The following is a 25,853-nucleotide window of genomic DNA, read 5'->3' as shown; positions in this document are numbered from 1 at the left end:
ATGTTAAGTCCGCAAATAACGATGATCTTTCTAAGATTATACGAACTGCATAATCTAATCTGTTAAGCCCGAAGATCTAATAGAATGGTTTGTTTTAAATTTTTTTCTGACTTAATGTTATTTTTGCTATTTATTAGGATTTCTTTCTTTATTGTAGTTTATACATATTTTGACTTCAGAAGGAATACGAAACTGTAGAAATAAAGAAACAAACATAGAGAACAAAACTGAATTTATTTCAACAACTTATAACTTGAGTAATTCTACTTGCTTCACACAAGCGATTTTGTGTAATGCAGAAAGCATTTTAAAACACTGCAGTTTCTTTTAAAAAATAAATATACAAGTTTTAACATAAGCAGTTTAATGAAAATTCAGACACAATGAAGTCTTACTTTAAATACTAATTTCATTTTTCTTGTTGCAATTATAGAAGTTCATGTATAATTGCTGAATTGAAAACAGATAAAACTCAATATGGAGAAGGACACAGGCACAAATGGTTACTCTGCTTCCAGTCTTCATAATATTTTAGGTAAATATATTTACAATTGTTTGTTCATAAGAATTTAACAAAAAATTGTCTGTAAGATGAAAATATGCTCTTAGCAATATATGAATATTTAGTTTTCTTAAAGTAATCATCCAAAAATTTAAAAATTTTAGGTTGTCGGATGATGGATTTTATAGGTTCTTCTTTTGTCCTGATTTACAATATTACTTTATGTCAGTCAATCAGACTGTGATCGTATATTTTTGGAAGTGACATATTGTACAGCCTCGGTAGTTAGAAATGGACGAAACTTGTTTGATCATATATCATGCAAATTTCTTAAAATTTATAAATGGATATTTTAGTTTTTATATCTCTAAGTTTTCTGGTTGTAAGTGTTCTAACTGTTTCTGGTTGAAGATTTTTCTTTTGGTTTCTTTTATTTATTTTTTTAATTCAATCTGTGTTTGTATTTGGACAAACCTATTTAATGAGCATATTACTTCTATTGTCACATCTAAATGGAAAAAGAACTGTGCTTTTATCTTAGAGACAATTTAACAAAAACGATTATTCAATTTTACGATTATTGAACCTAAAAAATTCTTTTATTTAAAAATAATCCCAGGCAGCAGGAATTGAAAATACATATAAATTCTCAGGAATGAAAATGTATAATAAATTTTCATCATCAAAAAATGTAGGTATGTTTTCAGGAACATCAGCTAACATAAAAAAGGCCGTTAAGAATAAGAGTGAAACATCAAGTTGCGTAAGCTGAGAGTTATGATCGTTTCTTTAGGTATTACACTTTTTCTCTGTTCATTTTATAAAAATATGTAATAAATTTCGATATTAATATCTGAAAAAAGCTTTTATTAAATTTAAATAAATAGCATAATGCCCAAGGCTAAATGGCTTCCATAAAATATCACTTGTTTAACATAATACGTTTTTAAAAAAAATGTATCGAACAAACCGATTGTGAGAATTCTATTCTCCTGGTGATTTCACATAATCGAGGCTCTACAGTATTATTGCCATATTAAATTTTTTATCTCTAAATATCTGATTGAAATATATATTTAAACTATTTACACATAAATCATGTTTTTTAATTATTTATGTTTCATTGAATGAAATGTGTGCCCTCCAGGGAATCCCATAGACCAAGCATCATAAGGAGTGCTTCGTTAGTTTACACCATGGTGAATCTGGGTGTTGCTGCTCCTCAAGTAACCCACGTTAGATGATATTAGGATAAGTCTGATGACAAGCAGCAGAGATCCTTTCTGTTAGGTGTCGCAAACCATCTGCAGATTAGTCTTCTCTCTGTGAACTTTTAAGTGTTTCACAGGTCCAGATATTAAGGGCAGACATGAAGCCATAAACCTGAAGTCAAAAGACGGATCCCTTTCTACAGTTAGTTAGTGGACAGTAATACCTCCTTACAGAATAAAATGCAGCAAATTTAAGAGTTCCACATATAAATCGTCTCGTAACACATAACACTAACCTCGTGGTAATGGGTCCAAGGTTTCCTGTATTTCCTACCACCTGTTCCAAAATTTATGTTTTCAAGATGATGCAGACAAATAGCATTTCTGCCTTAACTAATCAAGATGTCTGACAGTCTATATATGAAACTCAGAGGTATCAATTTTATCCGAATTCAAACCGAGTTTTATTTGAATTTCTTGTAGGCATTTATACATCCCTTAGACATTTACTCCTTGCTTTGTCTTGGCAACCGACGAACCATATGATGCTGAGACTTATGGGTGTCTTGTATACATACTGTCTTTCTTTCCCTCACCAAACTTTATAAAAATGATGAGATCCATTTTTTTCGTGAATCTAACTTTCAACTGTTAAGCAATATTTCGAGGAGGTATCAGATTTTGCTTAAGGTGCATGCGTTCAAAATATAGGAATGCAAAAACTTACAAGGTTATAGTTTAAGTTCTTGTGTCTTTTACTTCTACCTTTAATAGAAACAACCGTACTGTTTACAAGTTTAAAGGTAAAAGACAAACCCTTCATCGGGTGTTTTTTGAATGGATGAAGATTAAAGGATTTGATGGCAAATCCTATGCACATCATGTGAAGAGAAAATGAGTGTCTTATGAAATGCAGGTGACTGTTTTAGATGTAGGATTTGTGCGATCACTGTCATATGATTCTTTCCGGTTTTCTCAGTTGCGCCAGATTGTTCACTGAACTGTGAATGAGTTCATACATTATTTGAATAAAGATGAGGATGCGCATTTATCTGTTGGCACACACTATTTCATGGGATCGGCAACAATTTCTGATCATGTAGTTGTGTCTGCAGTAGCGGTCACCATATCTCTCTAAGAAATCTTGACAGGTCAGTCCTCCAGCCAGTTTGTCGACAGCGTCTTCGCAATCTGGAAAGTATATATAAAATAATAATTATGATGAAATAAAAGAAGCAAACAAACAAAAACAAGAAAGAAACTGCATCTTATTGAGCGATTCAAGAATATTAAACATGAAAAATAATGCTTGAAAGTTTTATCTCGAAATATCACGCTTTATTGCATAACGGAATTAAAAACCCTAAGTAGCTTTTAATACCTAATGAATATGTGAGAAGAATGAACATGAAATTTTAGATATGTCGATTAGTTGGATTCAAACATAGCGTAAAGCGTAGATGGATTTAGGATGTTTTTGATAAATGGAGGCTCTTAAAATTTGTTAATATAAGAGGTATTTCAAGAGATAGTGATGTGAGGTACGAGAATTCCTCTCCTGGATGGTTCCTAGTCAAAATCTGAGCGAGGATGGGCGTATCGTTACAAGATGAACTGAGAGACTGACTGGTGCACAGATTCACAAGGCCAGCACATCAATTTTAAGAGGGCCCCAAAATCCTTTCATAATTTTTCAAATATGCTATTTTCTCTGTCGTGAACAAAAAAAAAAAAAAGTAAGCAACAGAAGGTTGCAGAAATAGGGCTGTTTCTCAGACCCTAGAATGTCACAATAGAACCCTGAGTGAGTTGTGATTATATGAACTAAACTGGGTTGAGTTGAAATGCCATCATCCGTGCCTGAGGCTATACTTGACAACAGATAAACACTCTTACGCTTCAGATGATTCATTCGTAAATACTTACATTTGCAGGTACGGAGATTAGAAAAAGGAGACAACGCGCTGTTATTATTTTAAAATATAAAACTAATTTCGAAATGTAACTTGGTATGGTAGGCATATTTTCATAATGCAATGAGTGGTGTCATTGACAACAGTTTCGCTTTTACAAGCAGCACTAATGGCTTTTTCTATTTTACCATCTGCCTTTTTTAAATGCTAACAACGTTATAGTATGAGATAAGGTAAAGCATCGCGTGTGATAGGATCTACAAATTCGCGACGGGTGCGTAGGAGAATTTATATGCACAGTAGAGCAACTAGGATTCTTCAGCTCAATTACCTGCTAAACATATTATTTTTATTAGGTTTGTTCCACTTCCTTGTCGCGTGCCTTCGAGATGTAATTAGAAGCAGCTGCGGGTAGCAATCGTGATATAGTGGAATTGGAATCCTAGCGACGGTACTGCACATTTTCCATCTTTCCTGCTTCGACAAATCCAGTGATTCTAGATGTTGAGAACTGGTTTAATGCAATAAGCTACGCTATCCATTGCTGTAAAATGAGTGTCTGAATTACTAAGTTATCTATGAGTGGTGACTAATGGCGCTGAGTGTGTAGCGCATATTCTGCATATATTTGAGAAACTGTCAAAAGGAAACCTAGAAAATACTGAGGCAGTTTTATGGCGATAATATATCTTGTTTGAAAGTCTTCTATCAATTTTGGCGTTCCAGTAACTTGGAGAAAATACAAAAAAAAAAAAAAAAAAAAAAAAAAGCAAATAAATAAGTACTAAATACACAGTTGTCTCCGAATTCTCCTTGCAGATACCAGTTAATAAAGAATACACCAGAGTCCTGCTACTTACTGTCACCACGGGTAACAAAGAAGTTACTGGGACTATGACACAGTGACTTAGGATGTGTCACATTTTCATCGAAGAAAAATTGAAAATGAAGTAACGCTATATGAATGGCAGGACAACTTAAGAGACCCTAAAACTGCTTGGAAGCTCTTTGCAATTTCTAATATAAAAGTATCATTTGGAACGCTCATGGACTCAGCATTATGAAAGAATGTGACTCAGCATTATATTTATAAAAATATAGGACTTACAGGATTCATTTCCCAAGTTTTTTTGGTCCTACAATGGATAATTAAAAAGATTTAAGATATCTTGTATTTCTTTCGATGTTAGACGGGGAAATGGAAATAAAGAGACATGGAAATCCCATACTCAGATATGCAAAGGTCACCAAAATGTCTGGCTAGTAGATAATTAAATCTGATTATTAGGCTTGTTTATTAGATCGTACATCAGCATGTACTAGAATATGGGAAGGCACCTATTACGTTTTGCATGGCTGTTAAATCTGTGAAAATACAACAGTAAGGGAGGAATATTGTTTAAATTCGAAAAGATTAGTAATAAAACGTACGAAATATTATGACATGCAAATAGTGGCGAAAGATTTAACGTCGTTTCGTGTTTTAATGATGGATGTATTTCACATACAGTAACACACAGGCGGTCGACAATGTATGATCTGTAAGCGAGTCCACTGCGGTTACAAGTGTCAATAATGCTAAGACGTAGAGTGAATGGTCACAATTAAGCAGGCTCCTGAATTTTCCTTGAGGCTGTGAGGGAGAAAAGACCAGATTTGAGCCAGAAATATTGATTTTGCAAGTTGCTGCTCCGGAATTGGCAGCACTGTCTGAACTCGATTGGATGACACTAGAATATCTTTCATGTAGTCTGAATCTAGAACAATGGGATTTTTTGCGAACTCTCAAGAGTCAAAAGGTAACAGAGCAGAAAGAGATTCTTTTCAGATAAGGAAGTAGTCCTTGAAGTGAGAACCTCGTCCTCAGTGCATGCCACAAACCATTCTATTTCAGAATTTTGAGCCGTTAATAAAAGATCGAGAAGAATGTAATTCAATGTAAAGGACTCTGCTTTAAAATACAGACAAATGTAGGGCATGTAGAGCAATCTGATTCTAAATTTTGAAAAGAAAATCTTAAAACTTTTCAGTTAGAATATGTACATTAGGAACAGTTCGTTTCGTTTCCGTTTTAATGGAAATGAGATGAGACCAAACAGAATTTTATCCTCAAGTCATCAGCCTTTTCATTTAACTCCTGAATACTAAAAATACATTGCTTATTTTAGGAAAGTGAACGATTTCAGAATCGCGCGTTTTTCTTAATTCTTCCACACTTTCGAAAGAAGGCAACAAATGAATAATTGAGAGTTCTCCAGTTATTAAGGAATTCATACATATACGAATTTTACCTTTTCCGGCTGAGGACTGGCTAGGAGCTGCTGTAGTTGTTTCTCTAGGAGGTGGATGTGCATTGTTCCTGTTGACAAACGATGGCCTATAAGGCCTTCTGGAAGTTCGACCACGAATTTTGTTTCCTACAGATACAGATGGTCTACTTGTTGTCGATTTGGAAATGTCCTTGTCAATGCGATTAGCGATAGATCTCGTTACATGCGTGTAGTCAGGTATGATGTTCTCATTGTCCACCACACATTTACCATTTTTGCATACCTGAAAAATTAATATGAAATATAATTGTGGCAGTATAGCTAAGCTCGAACTGAAAATGAAAGGGAGTGAAGCACTGTTTAAATGCTAAATAAACCACATAAGTGGTTACTATAAATATAAATTGTATAAATTGTATAGCTATTGCTAATTTAGATAGCAATTTTAACTGGGTGATTTCCGTCTAGACCTACACCCAATATACAGGGGTTGGACAAAAATATGGAAACACCTTTAAAAAGACATGTTTCTTTGCTTAATATGGTGTAGGAAACCCGTTGGCATCCAAAACAGCTTGCAGTCTTCTCGGAATGGATAAATACAGTTCCTGTATGTTTGCCAAGAGAATATTATAGCATTCTTCCTGCAAAACGGTGGCAAGTTCAGATAACGATGTTGGCGGTAGATAACGAGAACGCACTTTCCGTTCCAATGTAGACCACAAAGGTTCGATAATATTCAGGTTTGGTGACTGTGGTGGCCAGGGAAGATGGGACAACTCATCCTCGTGCTCAGAAAACTAGTCCTGGACAATGTGAGCTGCGTGAACAGGGGCTTTGTCGTCTTGGAAGACACCATCACCATCGGGGAACAAAGTTTGTACCATGGAATGAACTTGATCGGTCAAAATGTTCACATAAGTCTTGGCAGTCATATGCCCTGACACAGTTATCATGGGGCTAGCAGAGAACCACGATATGGCTGCCCAAACCATAACAGAACCCCCACCATGTTTCACTCTTGGCAACAAGCAGTCTGTATTATAGGCTTGAGATGGCGTTCTCCAGACGTAAACTCGGCCAGAAGTGGGAAACAATGTGAAAGAAGACTCGTCAGACCATATTACTCGCTTCCACTGCTCTATAGTCCAGGCTTTATGACTTAAACACCACCTTTTCCTGTTACGGGCATTAGCATCATTGATGAGTGGCTTCTCAATTGCAGCACGGCCAGCAATTCCCTGTTTATGAAGCTCCCTTCTAATTGTTTTGGTACTCACAGGGTTCGGTAACACAACATTCATTTCAGCAGTAACTTTTGCAGCTGTGGTCTTCTTATTTTTCGTCACAATTGCCCTTAATGATCGTCTGTCACGATCATTCAGGACACACTTTCGTCCGCGCTGTGATTTATCAGATGATGTTTTTCCGCTTTTCAAATATGCGGAATAAATCTTCGATACAGTACCTCTTGAAACACTAAACACCTCGGCTACCTTGCTTACGGAAGCACCTACCATACGTGCTCCAACAATTTTCCCACGTTCGAAGTCTGTTAACTCTGACATAATGCAATGACAACCTCACATAACAGTACTCCGACAACAACTGAACTGTTTAGCACATTTACGAAGTTGTATAGGTGGCGTCAGTAGTCAAAAACGCCAGCACCACCTACATATTTCATTAAAATCAATCTTTCTTTTCAAACATGCATTTCACAAGGTGTTTCCATATTTTTGTCCATCCACTGTACTTGTCACCGGTATATGTGAAAACAAACTGGGAGTGATATATTACTCATGGTCAATAGACAAGCAAGGTTAGGCTCATCCTAAAACTGATGTCACTTACTTGTTGAAGTGGGAAAAAGGCACAAAGGGGGAGATTGCTTTTGAACAGACAAGGATCCAGTGACGTCACACAAGAGCAAAACCTTGTAGTACAGTAACCTTGATACTACTGACAATGTCTCTGGATCACCGCTAATATTAGTACTATTATTTCAAAGAAATTCTGATGGAAAGAAAAGCATTTCTTTCTAAATTGCTGAATTGAGACGCAATAAATGTTCACCTAGACTCTTAATTTTTTAAAAAATATATCATAAAATGAAAGGAGGGGACCCGCATTCAAGAGGGGTCTTATTTTAAAGTATATGCGCTAGCTGTATGTAAATTAGGTATACGTACTGTATACTCATTTGCCTTAAAATCATAGAGTTAACTTGGCTTAAAATTTTCATTCATTTATTAATGCTAAAATGGACTGTAAGGTGTTCTATATAAACCTTTTATAAATATAAGTTTAATATTAAAATGTATAATATTGTGGGACATTAGAAGGCGCAGCATAACTATGAATAAGGACCAAATAGTAAAATGGAAACCCAATTTCACATAATCCAAACATTTTATAGCCCCATCAGTGGTCGAGTTGTTATAACGGCTAACACTAGTAGTTGTATCCGCTTTGGCTTCGAACCCAGACGAACTGGCTAGCCGCATGGTTAGTTTTCGTGGCTTTGCCAGAGTAAAATATGAATATGAGCCAGTTTCCTTCAGAAAATCCTTTACGAAGGCATCTCTCTTCTTAGACAGATAGCCCTCATAGTTTTGCCATATTCAGATAACCTACCTAATTAAAAATTGCCTAAATATTTCTGTAACTCTCCTGGACTACAAATGAGTTATAGTCCCATCTTCAATTTTGATTCCAAAAATACTAAGTGAAAACAGTAAGAATACATAAAGTTTATTTGTTTTACAGTTGATAACTAAAACTCAGCTTCTTGCGGCTGAGAATACAATAATGCTTTAAATGTTTAAAATTTAAAACAATAGATTAAAGATTAAATAACTCAGCTCCTAATTTAAGAACGACTTCTAATTCCGTTACTAGCAAATATCAGAAAACCATCGGAAACTAGAACAGTTCACCAGTCAGGAAAAATACGAGAGATGTATAGGTAGATCCAAAAGTTTCCAGTTTTACATTTAAAAAATTGTTTGGGAATAAATTCCTCATACAGGCATGTAGTGGCAATACTAAAAGAATATATATGTAACTTTCGTTTGCGAAACCATCTGCGTTTCTTCCGTCTTATACCGTCGAAGGGAGAAAACTCCGATGAAGCACCACCAAGATAAGCAGAATCGTAACAATCAACAATAATAATTAATAATAATAATAACAATAATAATGGTTGGCACGTTCTGATATAGTCAAGGAGTTTTTATGACAGATTTTAGAGAACACAACTATAAGTGGGAAATATAACGCAAGTTTTCTGCATTCATTGCGCAACGAGATAAAAGAGAAAATGCAGAGAATACTAAGCTGTGGAATTTCGCTTCGCTATGATAAAGTCCCGTTCATTCAGCTACCATTGCTAAAGAGCTAGTAAAGAAATGTGGATTCTAAGAGCTTGACGATCCTTTCTGTAGTCCAAAGATGGTGTGAAAAGAGCAGTAAAACATGTTGTTGTTGCTAACGCTAAGTTGTCTGACCTATGGTCAGCCCAAGCCTACGAAATTCCTCCTGGCAAGGAGGGCAAGTTTAAGCTTGTCGTTGGCAACAGCCTTGAGCACAATACAGGTAGCAATGCGATTTAGCTCAGTTCCGCTCACAATTTTGACGAAGAGCACATCGGGGGGGCCGACAGCTCCAAGAGTCTCTCACCCCTCATCACTACCAGCAACCTCTCGAGAGGACTTTCTGATCGCCGCATATTTAGAGTGCCCTTATGCATTAATTTCATTCCTTCTCTGGGATTCGAACCCGCGCGGTAGTCAAAGACGATAACCACTATACCGGCTGGGCGGCATAGTAAAACATTTCGAAGACAAACCTTCAAATTACATTTTAGAGGTTACAGAACTGGCCATTTAAAGATGCAAAAAAATGTATCAAAAGAGAAGAAAATTATACTGAATATGAATATTTCCTCTATCTACGAGTATTTTAGAAGTACTGGGTGTTTCCTATAGAACGGAACAAAAAGAAAGCATACCTGTGAACGAACGCTACAGTTACTTTATTTTAGTGAATCAAATTTACAGTGAAACTATGGTTATCCAAGTTTCTATAGAGGTTGTATATGTACCCCTCGGGTGACACAACAAATATCTATGCGGTATTCCAGTTCTTTCTATACTCATAGAATAAATATCCTTTGTTAATGATTCGAGCACTTCAGTTATCTGTTGCTTCAGTTGCTCTAAGTCTTAGGGAAATGGAGGCACGAACACTTTGTCTTTACACCACATAGGAAAAATCACAAAGGGTTATATCTGGAGATCTTGGTAGGCAAAACGCAATGGATAAAGCAGGATCATTCCAGCGTTGGTGTAGACTATCGTTCAGATACTGGGGTACGTTTTTATGCCAATATGGTGGAACACCATCTTGCTACAGAATTAAGCCGGAAATCGCTTCCTTCGACTGAGAAAAAACCATTTTGATAACATATCTTGGTAAATGCACCTGTCAATCGATGTTTCCGCAAAGGACAAAGAACATAATTTTTAGAAATTGAGCACAAAGCGTTCAAATTTGGAGAATAACTTTCATGTTCTATAACACCATGTGGATTTTCCGTTCCCTAAAGTCGTAAGTTATGACAATAAAATTTTGCCAGAAACATTAAAAGTGGCTCTATCCGTAAACACAAGTCTGTTCCCGAAACTCTAGGAAATTCCCATAGAAGGCTTTATACAATGGTTTGTCGGAAGGTTTAAAAGCTTGCACCATCTGAAAATTGTATGGCCAGAACTGTAGACGTTTCCATAACAACGCCACATCATTACATGAGGCACACTGAGTTCGGAACTCGCCCGACGCATTGATTTTCTGAGACTTCTTAAAAACGTTTCACGAAATTTTTCAATCACTACGATTGTGGCTGCTCTTCGTCCTGGGCTGGTTTCCTTACATAAGCAGCCCGTGTTCCAAAACTGCTTCACCCAACATTCTTTGTTGTGACGATGTGATGGCTCTTTACCAAGTTTCGTGCGAAAATGTCTTTTGAACGACGATAATCGATGATGTTTTGGCGTATACCAAAACACAGCACCCATTCTGTTGCATAGATGGGGTTCCAGTTTGATCAAAAGTGGCTCTAGCGGCGATTTCGTAACCGGAACATTTTTTACTGTAGCCAGATAAAACTTGTATTATTGTGGTTTCAGAATTAATTAGTTTGGGATTAATAAATCAATTACAGAATTTGTACTATGCTATTCTCTTTATTCTATTCAATATTAAACACCCGTATAATCAGGTCAGAAAATTTTGGATCTACCTACGTACAGTGCCACTGGCTGAATTCCCAATACTCTTTCCCAAATTTGCATTTTTGCACACAAGTTTCACTTCTGCTGGAATTGGCAGAAAAGTAGAAATGCAAGGAGACTCAACAGAAGAAATCTTATGTTAAAATAAAATAAACCTTACCCTAGTGTGCAGAAATAATAGAATATATACTTATTATACATAAGTTGTTTTAAATTACAATGAAGCGTTAACTGGTAACAAATATTAATGCACTGCCTACCTGTCCATCTCCGCAAGATGATCCTTCAGCTGCTGGTCGAAACGAAACGCAATATCCCGAATCATTATCGTAGCAGAAAAGCTGAGCACATACTCGACTGTCTTTCTGTAAATGAGAAATTTTCAAATAAACTTTATCCAATAATCAAGAAATATCTCACAATTCATATTACACAGTTCATGCCTTTTGATAAAAATGCAATCAAAAAACATTTCATAAAAATTTTAATTCATGTTTCTGAAAAATAGATCTGGAATAAAATTTGTCGGTATCGAGAGCAATCAGACATAGAACCCCTTTGGAATCCTTTGGAGAATGATTCTCAAAAATGGGACCGTTGACCATGATGGGTTGATCAAGCGAACAATCACTGCGGTTGGAACCTGTAGATGGTGATGCTCTTGACCATTGAAGGCTAAATGTGAACCAAGCGCAGGTCACTGCCGATAAATGGCGAGAGAATTATAACTGTCCGAGCTGATAATAAGAAGCTGGCAGCAGAATTGAGAGCAGAAAATGTATGCTGGCCTAGTCAGCTTCATGAAATGATGAAAATAATTACGTTGATGTACTACATAGGAACGGAAACTCTGGAAATATATAAGTAGTTTTGGGAACTTACAAACACTAACATACATGCAAAACATTAAAACAGATGCAAACTTTGAAGCTAGAAATTTGTTGTAAAAATAAAAAGTTGAATTTTTCTGTCGCCCAGGCGGGAAAGTGATTATTGACTCTAATTGCCATACTGAAAGGCGACGATGGTCCACGTAGTAGGTTTCTCTATAATAAAGAAACCACCAGTTCCGGCCGCAATAGTGGCCTAATGCCTATAAACGACTAGATCTCATCCATTGAAAACAAATTGAATATTTTTAAATGCAATATGAAAAACTAAATGCACAGTACCTGAGAATACCAACTTATATTTAGGTACACTTATAAGGTTTTTCTCCCGCCTTCTTATCATGCCTTCGAGGTGTAGTGGTCAGAATACTCGGCGCGTATTCGAGAGGTCCGAGGTTCTAATCCCGGAGAGAGCATTGCTCATTTTTAATCTCTCTTGCTTCAAAAATACCTAATTTCTATACACACTCTCGTAAAAACTACGTACAGTATACCGTCACAAGTTACTGTCTAACAAACAATATTGTAATGGATGGGTTCGAGGCTGTTTGAACGGATGTTCGTCCTTTGGATCCCAAATTGGCAATATGGGTATAATTTAAATTCATGATCTGAGTGAAAAAGTAATGAGATCTTGCTAGAATAAAATTTAGAGCACGTTGTGTCTTTAGAAATTCATGAATTTACTGGCTCCTTACAAGCCACGGGGGATTTGTAATCGCTCTCAAAATCTTAATTTTGGAAGACAGAGATTTTCTTTCTGTAGGTTTTTAGTGCTGCTGCTCAAATAGGGACAGCGTTTATGGATTAAAGGTTAAACAAAGTGTTCTTTGTTTGTGAACAAAGTGAAGCCTTGAATTTATGATCAAAGTGAAACAAAGTAAAGCCCTGATTTTAACCTATAGTAATTTTAATTTCCATAAAGACAGCAGCAGCTCGGTTCCAAGCGTGATCAGCTTGTTCTTTGAAGTTTAACTGATCGTGTAGAGAGACATCAAGGTACTTACTCTAATTCACAACTGGGGGGTTTCGGTTGTTGACTCGTATGTTAAGGCTCACGGCTTGGTTTTTTTATACCTTCTAAAGAGGATGACACTTCATTTATCGCGATGAGCAATCGCCATTTTTACTGAAAGCAATGGAGGAGCAAGGCAAAACGAACATGGCGCCATCGATCGAAGAAAATAGTAATGAATCATAAAAAAACTGAGATATTAGAAATCTCAAAGCTTTAAAAGGAAACGGATTGGAATTAACCTCATTAACTAAACAAGATAAGTTTTTGTTGATGAGGAATTCTTGACAACTCTTTCAAAATTCTAATATTTTCCGTTGTATACGTTTCCTTGACATATGGCGTTGCATTCCTTTTTAACTTTGAACCTTTTATTGCATTCGACATAAAAGGGTTCTCTCTTCTTCCATTCTTCTGAAAATTTGTTTGTTATTTTGCTCCTGAAGACGAGAGACTTTGTATAAACATGAGGCTATTTCTAAGGAAGAGAAATGAGCAATGCCTTCGCCGGGACCCGAACCTCGGACCTCTCGAATACGCTCCAGGCATGCTGACTATTACACGACGAAGTTATGCTAAGTAGGCGGAGAAAATACCTTCTAAGTTCACTCTCAAAATTTGATACAGGTGTTTTTTTTTTTTTTTTTTTTTTTTTTTTTTTTCCCCAAAACCTATCGCAAAGTAAGGTTGCTTTTTTGCGTAATTTTAAACCGGCATACTTCTCTTCCAGTTTGAAGAAAATCGGATCCCTGAGAAACATGCAGTTACGGAAAAAAATAAGAGATTATTGTACATTTTAATGGAAAATGTATGCGCTGGGAATTTCTTTTACCAAACACACTACTGGCGCAAATGTTTAATAAAATTATGCGTTTGATGTATTATACATCAGATTAATTCTGCTCTAACATTAATATATAGAAAATATTGCGAATTTAAGATCAGCTTATATTTTAAATTACGTAACCGTCTGTTTATGTTGGTAAACGCAGGGAGCAAATCAAAGGTTTTCTAATTACAAGTTTAATTCCTACTATCTTACGGCATAAATTAACCCGCATTTATTCTTTTGACTGCTTTCTGTATTCATTTTCCTATGTTCATTAAATACTCTGTAATTTTAAATAAACTCGAGGTTAAACTTCTCTTTTCTCTTTTGTAAAAGGATTCACAATACAATTATGGATCACTTTTCTTGATTTTATATGAAATTTTACTCCTTATTGGAATTTCATTCTATTATAACCTCTTTTTAATATTTAATTTTTCTGCTTAAAAACATAAGTTTATCAAAGCCTGGATATATTGTTCTTACATTTTGCTTTTAAAAAATTGTTCTAATTCTCTAATCAGGGCCAGCTCCAGGCAAAGAAGACTTTTACAGGTGTCAAGGCCGTAGACATTAGGAAGATGCCATCTATGTAAGCTAGAAGTTCATAAAGTCATATTTCATTTGAATTATTAACGCATCTTAAGTATAACGTGCGTCAATTTTTCTGATCACTTACAGCATCGAAAATATCGGAGCCATGTCTGATTTTGTTGTATTATACTCTAAATTCGAGACCTGGAGTTAATACTAATCATTTCTCCCCCACTTGCAGGTTTCTGTTTTTTTATTTCTTTTAATATTCAAGCGAATATTATTCATTTTTAATTTTTTTTTTTTTTTCTAATTTAGCTCTTTATTGATCTATAAGTTAAGAAGTTACTTTTGCATTTGTAATCACTTTCTTCCTGTATATGCATGTGTGTTTGTGTATGTGGGTGTGTAGTGTAGTATTTAACACCGATAATTAAATAAGTGTAATTAATTTAACTGTCTTTTTTAAGAAGAAAATTTTCCTGACCAGTTGATAAGTATGGAATTAATAATCCCTTGAATGAAATTACTATGTATATGAAATGACTTGAAATTATCACTTGAATATTCTGGTTTAAGCTTTTAATGTATGTCGATAAAGAAATTTGTTTTCAAATGCATACATTTGTTTTTATGATTTAGGTAATCATGTTGTCATTTTAAAAGCAATAGAAATCCCCTAAATTAATGGTTGTTATTTTTAATAGTAGATGACAACACCATCTACTTTAAGAGCGGAAATAAATTTTAATGACAAATTGACGAATTAAAAATATTTAAAAATACTCCATACTAGAAAATTTAAAAATATTTAAAATCCTAATGAAAATTTATGCGAATATATAAGACTTTATTCATTAAATTTAATTTTACGCATAGATGTCACTTTAAAAACATTTAGAATGCTAGAGATTTGTAATTACAATATTTGCTCATAGATGGCAGCACCAAAACGCCTCTAATTTTGCGTTTCGGTAGTCTAGTTAAACTGCAAAAACAACCAATTTGAAAGAACTGCTGCACAAAAATTATGACTTAAAAAAAAATTCTGTAAATAATGTTTTAATATTCGAATTTAGTACTATATACTTTTTTTATAAAAACCTTTTATTATATTCCAAAACATATCATAAACATTATTAAAAATTAAATTTTCTTGTAGAATTAGTGTCTTTTTGTAATATTTTCTATCTGCGAGCAAACTTTTATTTTTGTTCTGCATTTAACAATAAAATTAGCCTTTCCTTTATGAAATTTAAGGAAGCATTTCTCTAAAAGAGATTTTCCAGTACTGCATTTTTATTTACTCGACTTTTATAATGTCACAGAAATATTTGAAAATTAAAAAAATAAGTGGTTTAGAGCTTATGAATTACGAGCTGAGATATGAAATTAAATCTAATTACTTGTTAACTACTGCTAGTGTAATCTTCCTAAACTAAAAGTCTAGAACTCTAAGAAAGATAGTTAGGCGATTAAAATAAAATGAGAGCTTATTAATGCTGTGACTCATAAAAAATTACATCTAAAATTTAATGAAACTTACTCACCGTTATCTACTAGATCTTGGAATACAAAAAAAAAAAAAAAAAAAAAAAAAAAAAAAACTTAAATATGTATAGAAATTATTCTCGTTCTTAATTATAATCTCTAGAGTGGTGGTAAGGCTGACGAAAGAAGAAGTAATATGAAAAAAATTAACGAAAAAAAAAAAAAAAAAAAAAAAAGGGGGGTGACTTGAACATAATGTGTTAAACTAAAAGCCAAATTCGCTCAGTAATACCTTCTCATAGTAATCCCATGACCCCAAATATGCATCCGTAGGGGATTTTTGAATGATGCTTCATTGTATATGCAATGATTTTATAGAAAACAATACGAGAAATTATTGGTTTGCCATCTAATGAGACTGTAGGTATTACTATATTGTAAACTACAATGATCTTTAACTACTTTTATCTTAAGAATTAAGCTTAAACGATAAGAACAGGTAAAAATACGAAATAATTAATAATAAAGCAGAAGTATTTATTTGTTGGGTTATTTTAGAAAGCCCCTTAACAGCTAATGTGTATTGCAAATAGATTTTTGCAAAAGTCTTCGGAGTAAAGTCTGCAGATTGAATACTTACGAAACATGCTTGAGTTCCTCTGTCTCTTTCGCACTGTTCGTCCAGCGTAAGCATCGTTCCTGGTAATTCTCTAGCCAGCAATTTATTGTCATCCGGGTAGTTAAAGAGACAGGATGCTGTTTCACCGCTGTGAACAAACAATGCACAGCATATCATTATTATTTATGAAGCTTACAATGTGACATTATTTAAAAGATATCTGAATATTTCATTTTTATCCAAACTTCTTTTGGATTACACCTGTATTCACATATGTATTAATTAACAATGATTATCGAGAATTCATTATTTTGCATTTTGATTGATAATAAAAACTACACTTTTGAATAGCTATTTTCTATTTTTATAATTGTCATAAGAAACTGTCTGTTCTAGAAGAAGCACAACTTCTAAAATGATTCCAGAAGGAATGGTGGGATTTTATGAAGTCTGAGTGAAATAGGTATTATGTGATATAGCAAAGTCTTATTTAATTCAAGCACTCAGAAATGTCATGCACGTGTGTTTTTCAATACGCAAAGACTCGGTTTTTATATGAAGACATTCTAGATGTCTCCACAATGAGTACGTGGTATGACCTAACGAGTAATGAGACGTCTTGTTTTTTCTTTGTCAAAATTTGAGTAACAATTTCAGTTGTTACATAAATGTTAACAAAGAGTTCAACTGTATAGATAGAAATGTTACAGATCTTTTTACTTCTTCAAATGTAGCAAAAGGGAAATATAAGATGCTGATTTGCAAATCAGTCTTCAACAATATGAAGCACTGTCACGCTTTGCGAATCTTGCTCGAGCCGAGCTGAATCGTCGATTTTCAAGACGGTTGATTGGCCGAAATGGATCTGTCACATGGTCTACAAGAAATCCCGATCTTACCCCTCCTATATGATTTCTTCTGTGACTTTATCAGAAGTAAGGCTTATTAGGAAAGAAGGAATCATCTTGTTCACTTCAATGGCAGAATCCCTTAGCAATTAAAAGCTTAGAGTATGAATTAAATGTTAATATCACTAAAACGACAGTCATACTATAATGATGCTTATATTTAAATTTATTAACTTGTTCTTAATCTTTTTGTATCGTTAAATTAAATAAAAAACATTTTCAATTTATTTCACAATTGACATGATTCACAGAGACTTCATGAAGTCCCCTCATTTTTCTCGGAGACTCAGTATATTACTTTTTCTATCAGAAATAACAATGCGGAAACAAATATGTCTCAAGACTTACTTCAGAAAGTGTTTAAATTGTTCAACGCTACATGACGACCATCGGAATCCACGGTCTGTGTGCCTCAAATCGCTCATGATGAAACCATCTTCCCAGGGGCAGCGGCTGGCTCCGGGTCCTCCAAGGTAGCTTGGAGGAGGAGAACCATCATGAACACATCCCAGGCTGCATTATGAAAAACAAAAGTATAACTATTCGAATAGTACCTCTAAACTAATACGCGTTTTACGAAAGGAAAAAATAAAGATTTAATGCGTGAAGATAGAAAACCGAAAATGACATTTGAATGATGCAGAAACAAGCCTTAAACAAAATCTGATTACCACGTAATCCGGCGCTTATAGCGCTCATCTCCCCAGATTGTATGGGACTCCAAAGTCATCTTATAATTCCTCATAATCTTGTTTTTCCCACATAAATTCTAAGAAAGCTGAAGCTGACGTCCTCTGAAAGAATATTATACCCAGAGCCCCGACTGTTTCAATCAAGCCATAATTTTAAGTAATATATCTACAGGGTAAGGTATTTAATGTTACTAAATACACATTTAATGTTACTTTAAGTAGTATAAGACAAATATTCTGTGCGACAGTAAACACAAATGAATGAAGTTAACTAACTAAGTATCTCGAATTAACAAAGGAGACTTCTGTTTTTCAATAAAATGTCTTTTCATAACAATCAAGGCACTGATACCATCTCTCAAGTATACTTTATATGATAAGACATAACGCTTATTTATTGTTTCGTATGGAAGTAGTTATATTTCTCCTCTGTGACATTTTATGTTTTTATATTAGCATTTTTCCTTCATACTTCTACGATCTCTTTGATATTTCGAATGCAAGTAGTTTTCGTTTTTCTTCCTCTGCGAAGAACGAGAGTATTGCTAATTATTACCAAACCATCAGACTATGAGCCTCAAATAACTTCTTGACCATCCTCAAATAGCTAATCCTAGATTACATGAGCATACTTACAGATGACCGACTTCATGAGCTGCTACAATTATGCCACTAAATCCTCCACTATCTTCAATGATGGCAACACTATTCACTTTTTCCAGTCTCTTATTTACTACGCATGCTCCACCAACGTACGCAAAACCTGCAAAGGAAATAACTTTTATGCAAAGTACTGGTTCTGTTAAGTCTAACATGTGTGTAGGTCACTTAGCAATTTTCGTTTTAAGACTAATATATCAAAAAGTGCCAAGTACCAGCAGTTCCTCTGCTGCATCGTCCACCTCCAAATTGTTTCCTGCACATATCTAATTTCGTCATGACGACGGCCATGTCGTAAGCGGGCAGTCGGTCCTCGAGATACAAGTACTTGCCCATGTCCGTCAGCGCAGCAGCAGCGTCGATTGCGTCCCGATTGGGACTAGGGAGACGATTGCGCTCCAAGTAAGGTGTTGCATCTTTGCTCTGTAATGAAACAGAAATATTAAAGAAAAAGTATCATTAAAATAGGATAAAGTATCTATAAAGTATCATTTTAAAAATGTTATATAGGTTCCATTATGAAGAATTTAGACTTCTAAATAACTTTATAGGTAATCCTCTATAAAAGTACTTTTCTATAAAATTCTACAGAAATTTTATAGTTTTCGAAGAATAGAATTGTATGAAAAATTACAAAATTATACAGAAATTTTATGAAACCTTTATAGAATAGTATTGTATAGAAATCTAAGAAGTTTTCAAACTATAGTCAAAGCACATTTTTAGACATGCTGTATGAGATACAGAAGATGAAAAATAAACACCTTTTATTTATAAATATTGAACCCTTACGAAAATATTTGTCTTCCCCTCCCCCTAACAAATTGCGGAAGAAAATAAAAAGAATAATATACGTACGACATTGATACTTACAGATATTAGAAATGCATCTAATGAAATTTGGTGCCCAGCATAAAGTCGAATCTATTCAGACTAAAATGTCCAATAAATTTGAATAAAAATACTTCCAGTTACTTAGAAAATCGAAAAACAATATATAGTAGAGCCGGAATAATACAGAGAAAAGATATAATAAAAGCGCATCCCAAGGATCTGCCCGGGTCCTACTTTATGGAATTTGATTGCAGATACAATATTGAAACTAAACATTTGACAAAGAAATAAAGCTACAAACTTCTGTTGATGATTTTGCTTTACTTATTTCAGGAGGAAGCAAATTAGTAATAGAGGACAGAGCGAGAAAGGCTTTGGATGTTTTCTTCAAATGGAGTGAAGAAAACAAGTTGGAATTAGTGAAGATAAAATATCCATGATAGCCTTTCTACAGAAGTCGACGTTAGACCGTCTGCCTATAGTATCATGAAAATACAGGAATATTATTAGTAAAGAAACTATAAAGTAGTTGCGAATAATTATGAATGCAAACCTTAGCTGGATTCCACATTTGAAAATGTTAAATTAAAGGTTCATAAAATTGTTAGTAAATTAAACATATTGCTTAATGAAGATAATTATAAATACAAAAATACTTAAAGAGTTGTATAAAAGATGAATAGAAAGTATTAATTTATATGATGCACCCGTGAGGTGGAACAGAAAAGAAAACGCAGGAGTTAAATTGTAACAGATTCAAAGACTAGCACTGGTGTCTGTCAGTGGTTGTTACAAGACAATATCAATAACAAGATACAAGTCTTAGCCAGAGTTATTCGCCTTGATTTAAAGGCAGAATTAGAAGCTCAAACTTATTTGACACAACTTATGGAAAAAGATGCAATTTATGATGATTTAATACTCAGTCACGAAAATATTAACGTAAAAGAAGATAAATATTATTATCATCCTGCAAAAATAAAGAATAGTTGTTATATGGGAAAGAAATATTCCATAAGGACGTGACTTAGACATTTTTAACGAAAAATTAGGAGCTCCTTGTGGTTTATTATAATGAACGGAAATGTGAAGATGCGGGTTACAGACTTAATGAAAAAAGTACAGTTTTTGAGGCTGAATTATCGTCATTTGAAAAAACGTTAGAATGAGCTGATACATGGATAAAAGAAAATGACCTATTAAAATATTCTATTTCAGTTTATACCGATTCTCAGCGTGTGCTGAAAGCCTTAAATTCCAGAAAATGTCTAAAAATAAGAAAAAAACTGTAAAATTTATAGTAAAACATAATTTGAAAATTAATTGGATTAAAGGTCCCACAGAAGTGTTGGGAAATGAAGCTGCAAATATTACTGCAAAGGAAGCAACTAAAAAGATAGTATAGGTATTTTCTCCACCATTTCAATAGAATATGGGAAAAAGTTATTGCAAAAACAAATAATGAAAGAATGGTAAAACCGATGGGAAAATAATAATACTGGAAGAAAGGTCTTTAGGATTTTTTCTGGATTAAAGAAAACAAGACTCTTTGGTGATAAAAGAATAAATCAAGCACTAACAGGTCATGGACAATGTCCAGAATATTCAAAGAGATTTCACAGAAAGAAAACAAAATGCAAATGTCAATGTGAAGCACAGAATGCAGACTTTATACTCTATTTGAGTGAATGCATGCAGACTGTCTCTCTCGGAGAACAATAGTTTTAAAATATTTCAAGGAAAAAAATATCCAGATTAGGAATTACAAAAATTGTAAATAATGTAATCAGATATAAATACTTTGATATAGATTAATTAAGTAGTAATTTTAAGATTTTAACTAAATTGAATTATGTATTTGTGACTGTTCATGTAATTTTAAACAGACTGATTATGCAATAAGCAGTAATTAATTCTAATTATTCTAATTAAACCTAATTATGTCGAGGTGACCCTGCTGGCGAGGCGATGCAATCTTCCTCGGAGGATGAGTTAAGCGCAAGCCACCCAGTATCTTAATTTTGCTAGTTTGTTTAATACTTTCTTTCTATTTTAATTTTACCGGTTTCCCACATTTGGTGGTACGGTTTGTTTGGTTAGGTTTATGTTTCCCCCCTCTAGCTTACTATTTCATAGCTTCTAAATTTACGGAACATTTTACGAAATGTTTTCCTTATATGATATAAAAATTAAAACTTTCAAAATCATAAAATCAGTTTAAATCATAAAGTTGATTAAAAGACTAATTTTATGTAGTTAATTTAAAATGCAAATTTCCTGAAACTAGTGATTTCATCATTGTATATACCCCTAATCAGAGAAAAGTTTCCTTAATTTTAACTAAACTTTAGGTTGAAATGTATTTAATTTCAGTTTAAATATTTTTTAATCAAAACAATATTAGAATTTTTTATTAGGAAATAAATCTTATCTCTCCTGAAAACTTTTATATGCCCTCAATGCCACAGGTCATTTGAAAATTTAGGTTAAAAATTTCTATAAAAATGAGTGTTTAATTCAATTTTTTAATCCCAAAGAGTGATTGTATACACATTATAGTAGAACATTTAAAACCAACAGAATTTCAACACAAATCTCTATCACACATATATCTTATACATATCTTTAAAGAATCTCTTTACATAACCTCTGTACAAGCTAAATCTGAAATTTTATAGAAAATCGGATATCTAAAGTATTTTAAAGACGTTTAACCTTCATTTAGTTTATTTCATTACGGCAAAGCACACGAGGACCATCTGCCTATGTTGAGGGATGCCTTCTCGAGGGACTTCCTATAGGAAACTGGCTCATATTCACATTACACATGAGGAGAACCACGAAAACGCCCATGCAGCCGGCCCGTTTACCTGGAGTTTTGGTTGTTCGATTTGATTACGCAAAGCATACGATGGTTAACTTCCTTTTGGGATGAATGCCTTCATGAAGGATTTTCTATGGGACACTGGCTCTATGCACATTCCGCATGGGGAAAACTACGGATACGTCCTGTAACAGCTTTACATATTATTAAAATCTTATAGTTTAAATAATTTAAATAGATGAACATTAAGGTATTTGTGAATGGCAATATTTGAAACCAGACTCGAGTGCCACGTGCGACTCTCGCACGAAGAATGTAATTTATTTTTAAATGTTAGAATTCTTTTTCCTTCTTGTTTTGCATGTCGCCATTTGAGTGTTAAATAAAGTTTTTTCTGTGTTCCATTATTGGAGTTGCTTCATATCGTCAAAGAAGTATCACAGTCATAATTATTTTGGAGGCACAGACCGAGATCGAATAATCGTGCGTATTTTTATTTTATTAGTTCATCACTGAACATAATATTAGTGATACCAGATTATTACTTCCTGTTAATATTGAATTGCTTTATTTTATTAGTTCATCACTGAACGCAATATTAGTGACATCAGATTATTACTTCCTGTTAATATTGAATTGTCTTATTTTATTACCGTTTTGGATATTATTTTTAATATTCATTTTAGTTGTCCAGACAGTAGATATATATATTGCTCTCTATGTTGTTATTCTTATTTTAGTCACAATTAATGTGGTAGAGAGAATTAACTTCATATAATTTTAATATTTCATTTTTGAGGTATACGTATTTAACAGAGTGCATTTAATTCCATGATTCCTGACTGCATTATTTAATTAAAGTAATTGAATTGACCTATTTTGAGGAAATATAAAGAACACAGTGTTCATTAATTTCAAACATAGAAACAATGTCTTACTTAGGAAGAGCTCGTAAGGAAGATTTGCAAAATCTCGCGGCTGAACTGGGAGTTCATGTGACTGCAGATTTGAAAATAGTCGATTTAAAACAGAAAATTGTTGAAAGTAGAGATTATGGTGAAGTATTCGTCAAAGGAGTCTTAGACACAATAATAGAAGAACGGAAAGAGAGGGAGGAAACAGAAGAACGGAAAGAGAGGGAGGAAAGGGAAAGAGAAGAACGGAAAGAGGAAAGGGAAAGAGAAGAACGTAGGAGACAGGAAGAAGCAGAAGAGCGGAGAAGCAACGAACAGTATGAATTAGAGAGATTAAGACTTGAAGAAGAGACAAAGTCTCAAAATACCGGAAAGACCCGGCCGAAAACGGAGCTGCGTCACCTTATGCAGAAATTCGATGACAAGATAGGAGATATCAGTCTATATTTGCTATTGTTTGAGAGGCAAGCAGAATGGGCTAAAATTGATAAAGAAGAATTTGTATCTCATTTACTAGGACTACTTCCTTACGAAGTAACCCAGTTAATAGCTAGAGAACCCTCCGATAAAGCTAAAGACTATGAACACGTGAAGAGTTTATTGTTAAGATGGTTTAAACTAAGCCCAGAAAAGTTTAGGCAGAAATTTATGAAACATCAAAAGAGTACCGAATCCACATGGGTGGATTTCAATTATGAAATAGAAAATTATTGCAAGGAATGGGTGACTGGTCTAGGAGTTAAGACTTTTGATCAGTTGCTAGATTTGATGGTGATTGACCAACTTAAACGTCGAGTTCCTCCTGAAATTCGAGATCATTTTCTTAATGAGTGGGTACAGATGATTTCATCTAAAAAATTAGCTGAAAAACTTGATGCCTATGAAAACGTTTGTGGAAACTTTCAAAAAGGCCTGTAGTGGATAGGCAGAAAGAAAGATACAATGCACTAACTCAAGGTAAATTGAGTTCAGATAATAAAAATAAAACTGAAAAAAAAATTGCCATCAGGATTTAATTCACAAAGCTGGTTTCATAGACCTAGAAGTCCACGTCCAGATGATAAATATGAAAAACGAAAGACGCCACAGTGCTATCAGTGTGGGTCCTATCAACATTTAAGGCTCCAATGTCCAAAACGTAAGAATAGTACTGAATCCCCTGCTAATCTTAACAGAATTAGTGCAAAACCAGAGGATAAATTTCTATTACCTTACACTAGTATAGGTTACGCAAATGGTCATAAAATTCCTATATTAAGGGATTCAGGTGCTAGTATTGATATAGTTTGTCGCAAATACATCACACCGGAAATGCTGACAGGTGAAAATGTGTGGGTGCAACAGCCATTAGATTTGAATCCAACCTGTTTACCATTGGCTGAGATCGAACTAAATTGCGATCTTGGACGAGTAATAACTAAGGCTGCCATTATTAGAAATGAACTCGACAAAGGAAAGTATTTATTAGGAAATCGGATTTTTGCACTGTTGAATAAACAAGGAAAAGAGCCTGATAGTTATCCTCACCAGGTTAATGCTGTCTCTACTAGAGCTCAAAGGAAAAGAGAAATAGCTGAAGAGAAAATCTTGGAACCGATGGAGGAAGAAAATAAAGTATCCAGAGATGTTTTTGAAGAAGAAGTTATTTTACCGGAACTAAATACGGAAGATGAAGCTCTCATGAAGCTGGTAAACATTGACTCAGAAGAAGTTGCACAACTTCAGCTTACTGATAAGGAACTGTCTAAAATCATCAAAGAAGTTAAAGAAGGTACATGCAAAAATGAGAACTATAGTCTGACAAGAAAAGAGCTTTTAGTTCAAAAACGATGGATAAAATGGGCTTTGAAAGACAGCTTGTCGTTATACCTGAAAAACTCAAGCTATCAATTATAAAGATGTGCCACGAAGGAATTTCTGGTCATTTGGGTGTCAAAAAGACCAAAGACAGACTTGCTAGATATTTTTATTGGACGAGGTGTTACAAAGAAACTGAAGATTTTGTAAGAACCTGCGATGCTTGTCAGCGCGCTGGAAAAGGAAATGACAAAAAGAAGGCTCCAATGACATTAGTACCAGTAATTTCCGAAATATTCACTAAAATAAATGTCGATGCCGTTGGTCCGCTACCTATTTCAAAGACTGGGAAAAAATATATCATTACAGCTCTGTGTATGTCGTCCAAATATCCAGATGCTGTTGCGGTGACATACATTTCTTCGCCATCTGTGATTGATGCTTTCTTACAGATTTTCAGTCGTATGGGTTTCCCAAAAGTGATCCAAACAGATCAGGGGACCTCTTTCGTCAGTGTTTTGACAGAGGAATTTTTGGAGCGTTTCGGCATTAAACATGTAAGAAGCTCTGTCTATCATCCGTAGAGTAATCCCGTTGAGCGATTCCATAGAACACTAAAAAGGGTGTTAAGAGTCGTATGTATAGGAGCGACTTCG

At 34.3% G+C, this 25,853-nt stretch overlaps 1 protein-coding gene across 2 annotated transcripts in view; it reads right to left on the bottom strand.

The window, feature by feature from the left end:
* Positions 1-215: 215 nt before the first annotated feature.
* Positions 216-25,853, bottom strand: part of LOC118197565 (A disintegrin and metalloproteinase with thrombospondin motifs like) — a 228,459-nt gene continuing 202,821 nt past the window's right edge. For both annotated transcript variants that reach the window (XM_085813483.1, XM_085813484.1), the window contains exons 9-15: positions 19,044-19,251; positions 18,805-18,931; positions 17,825-17,989; positions 16,590-16,716; positions 11,451-11,555; positions 5,918-6,179; positions 216-2,904 (exon numbers count right to left, since the gene is read on the bottom strand). In XM_085813483.1, the coding sequence (XP_085669609.1) occupies positions 2,762-2,904; positions 5,918-6,179; positions 11,451-11,555; positions 16,590-16,716; positions 17,825-17,989; positions 18,805-18,931; positions 19,044-19,251 (1,137 nt within the window). In that variant the 3' untranslated portion in view covers positions 216-2,761. The remainder of the gene's footprint in view (positions 2,905-5,917; positions 6,180-11,450; positions 11,556-16,589; positions 16,717-17,824; positions 17,990-18,804; positions 18,932-19,043; positions 19,252-25,853) is intronic.

This window comes from Stegodyphus dumicola, chromosome 3 (genome assembly GCF_044657685.1).
Source record: "Stegodyphus dumicola isolate Sdum_Otavi_A_Nest chromosome 3, ASM4465768v1".
In the NCBI taxonomy this organism is placed as follows: domain Eukaryota; kingdom Metazoa; phylum Arthropoda; class Arachnida; order Araneae; family Eresidae; genus Stegodyphus; species Stegodyphus dumicola.
Note: the sequence above shows the minus strand (reverse complement) of the source record. Positions and strands in the feature narration are given on the sequence as shown.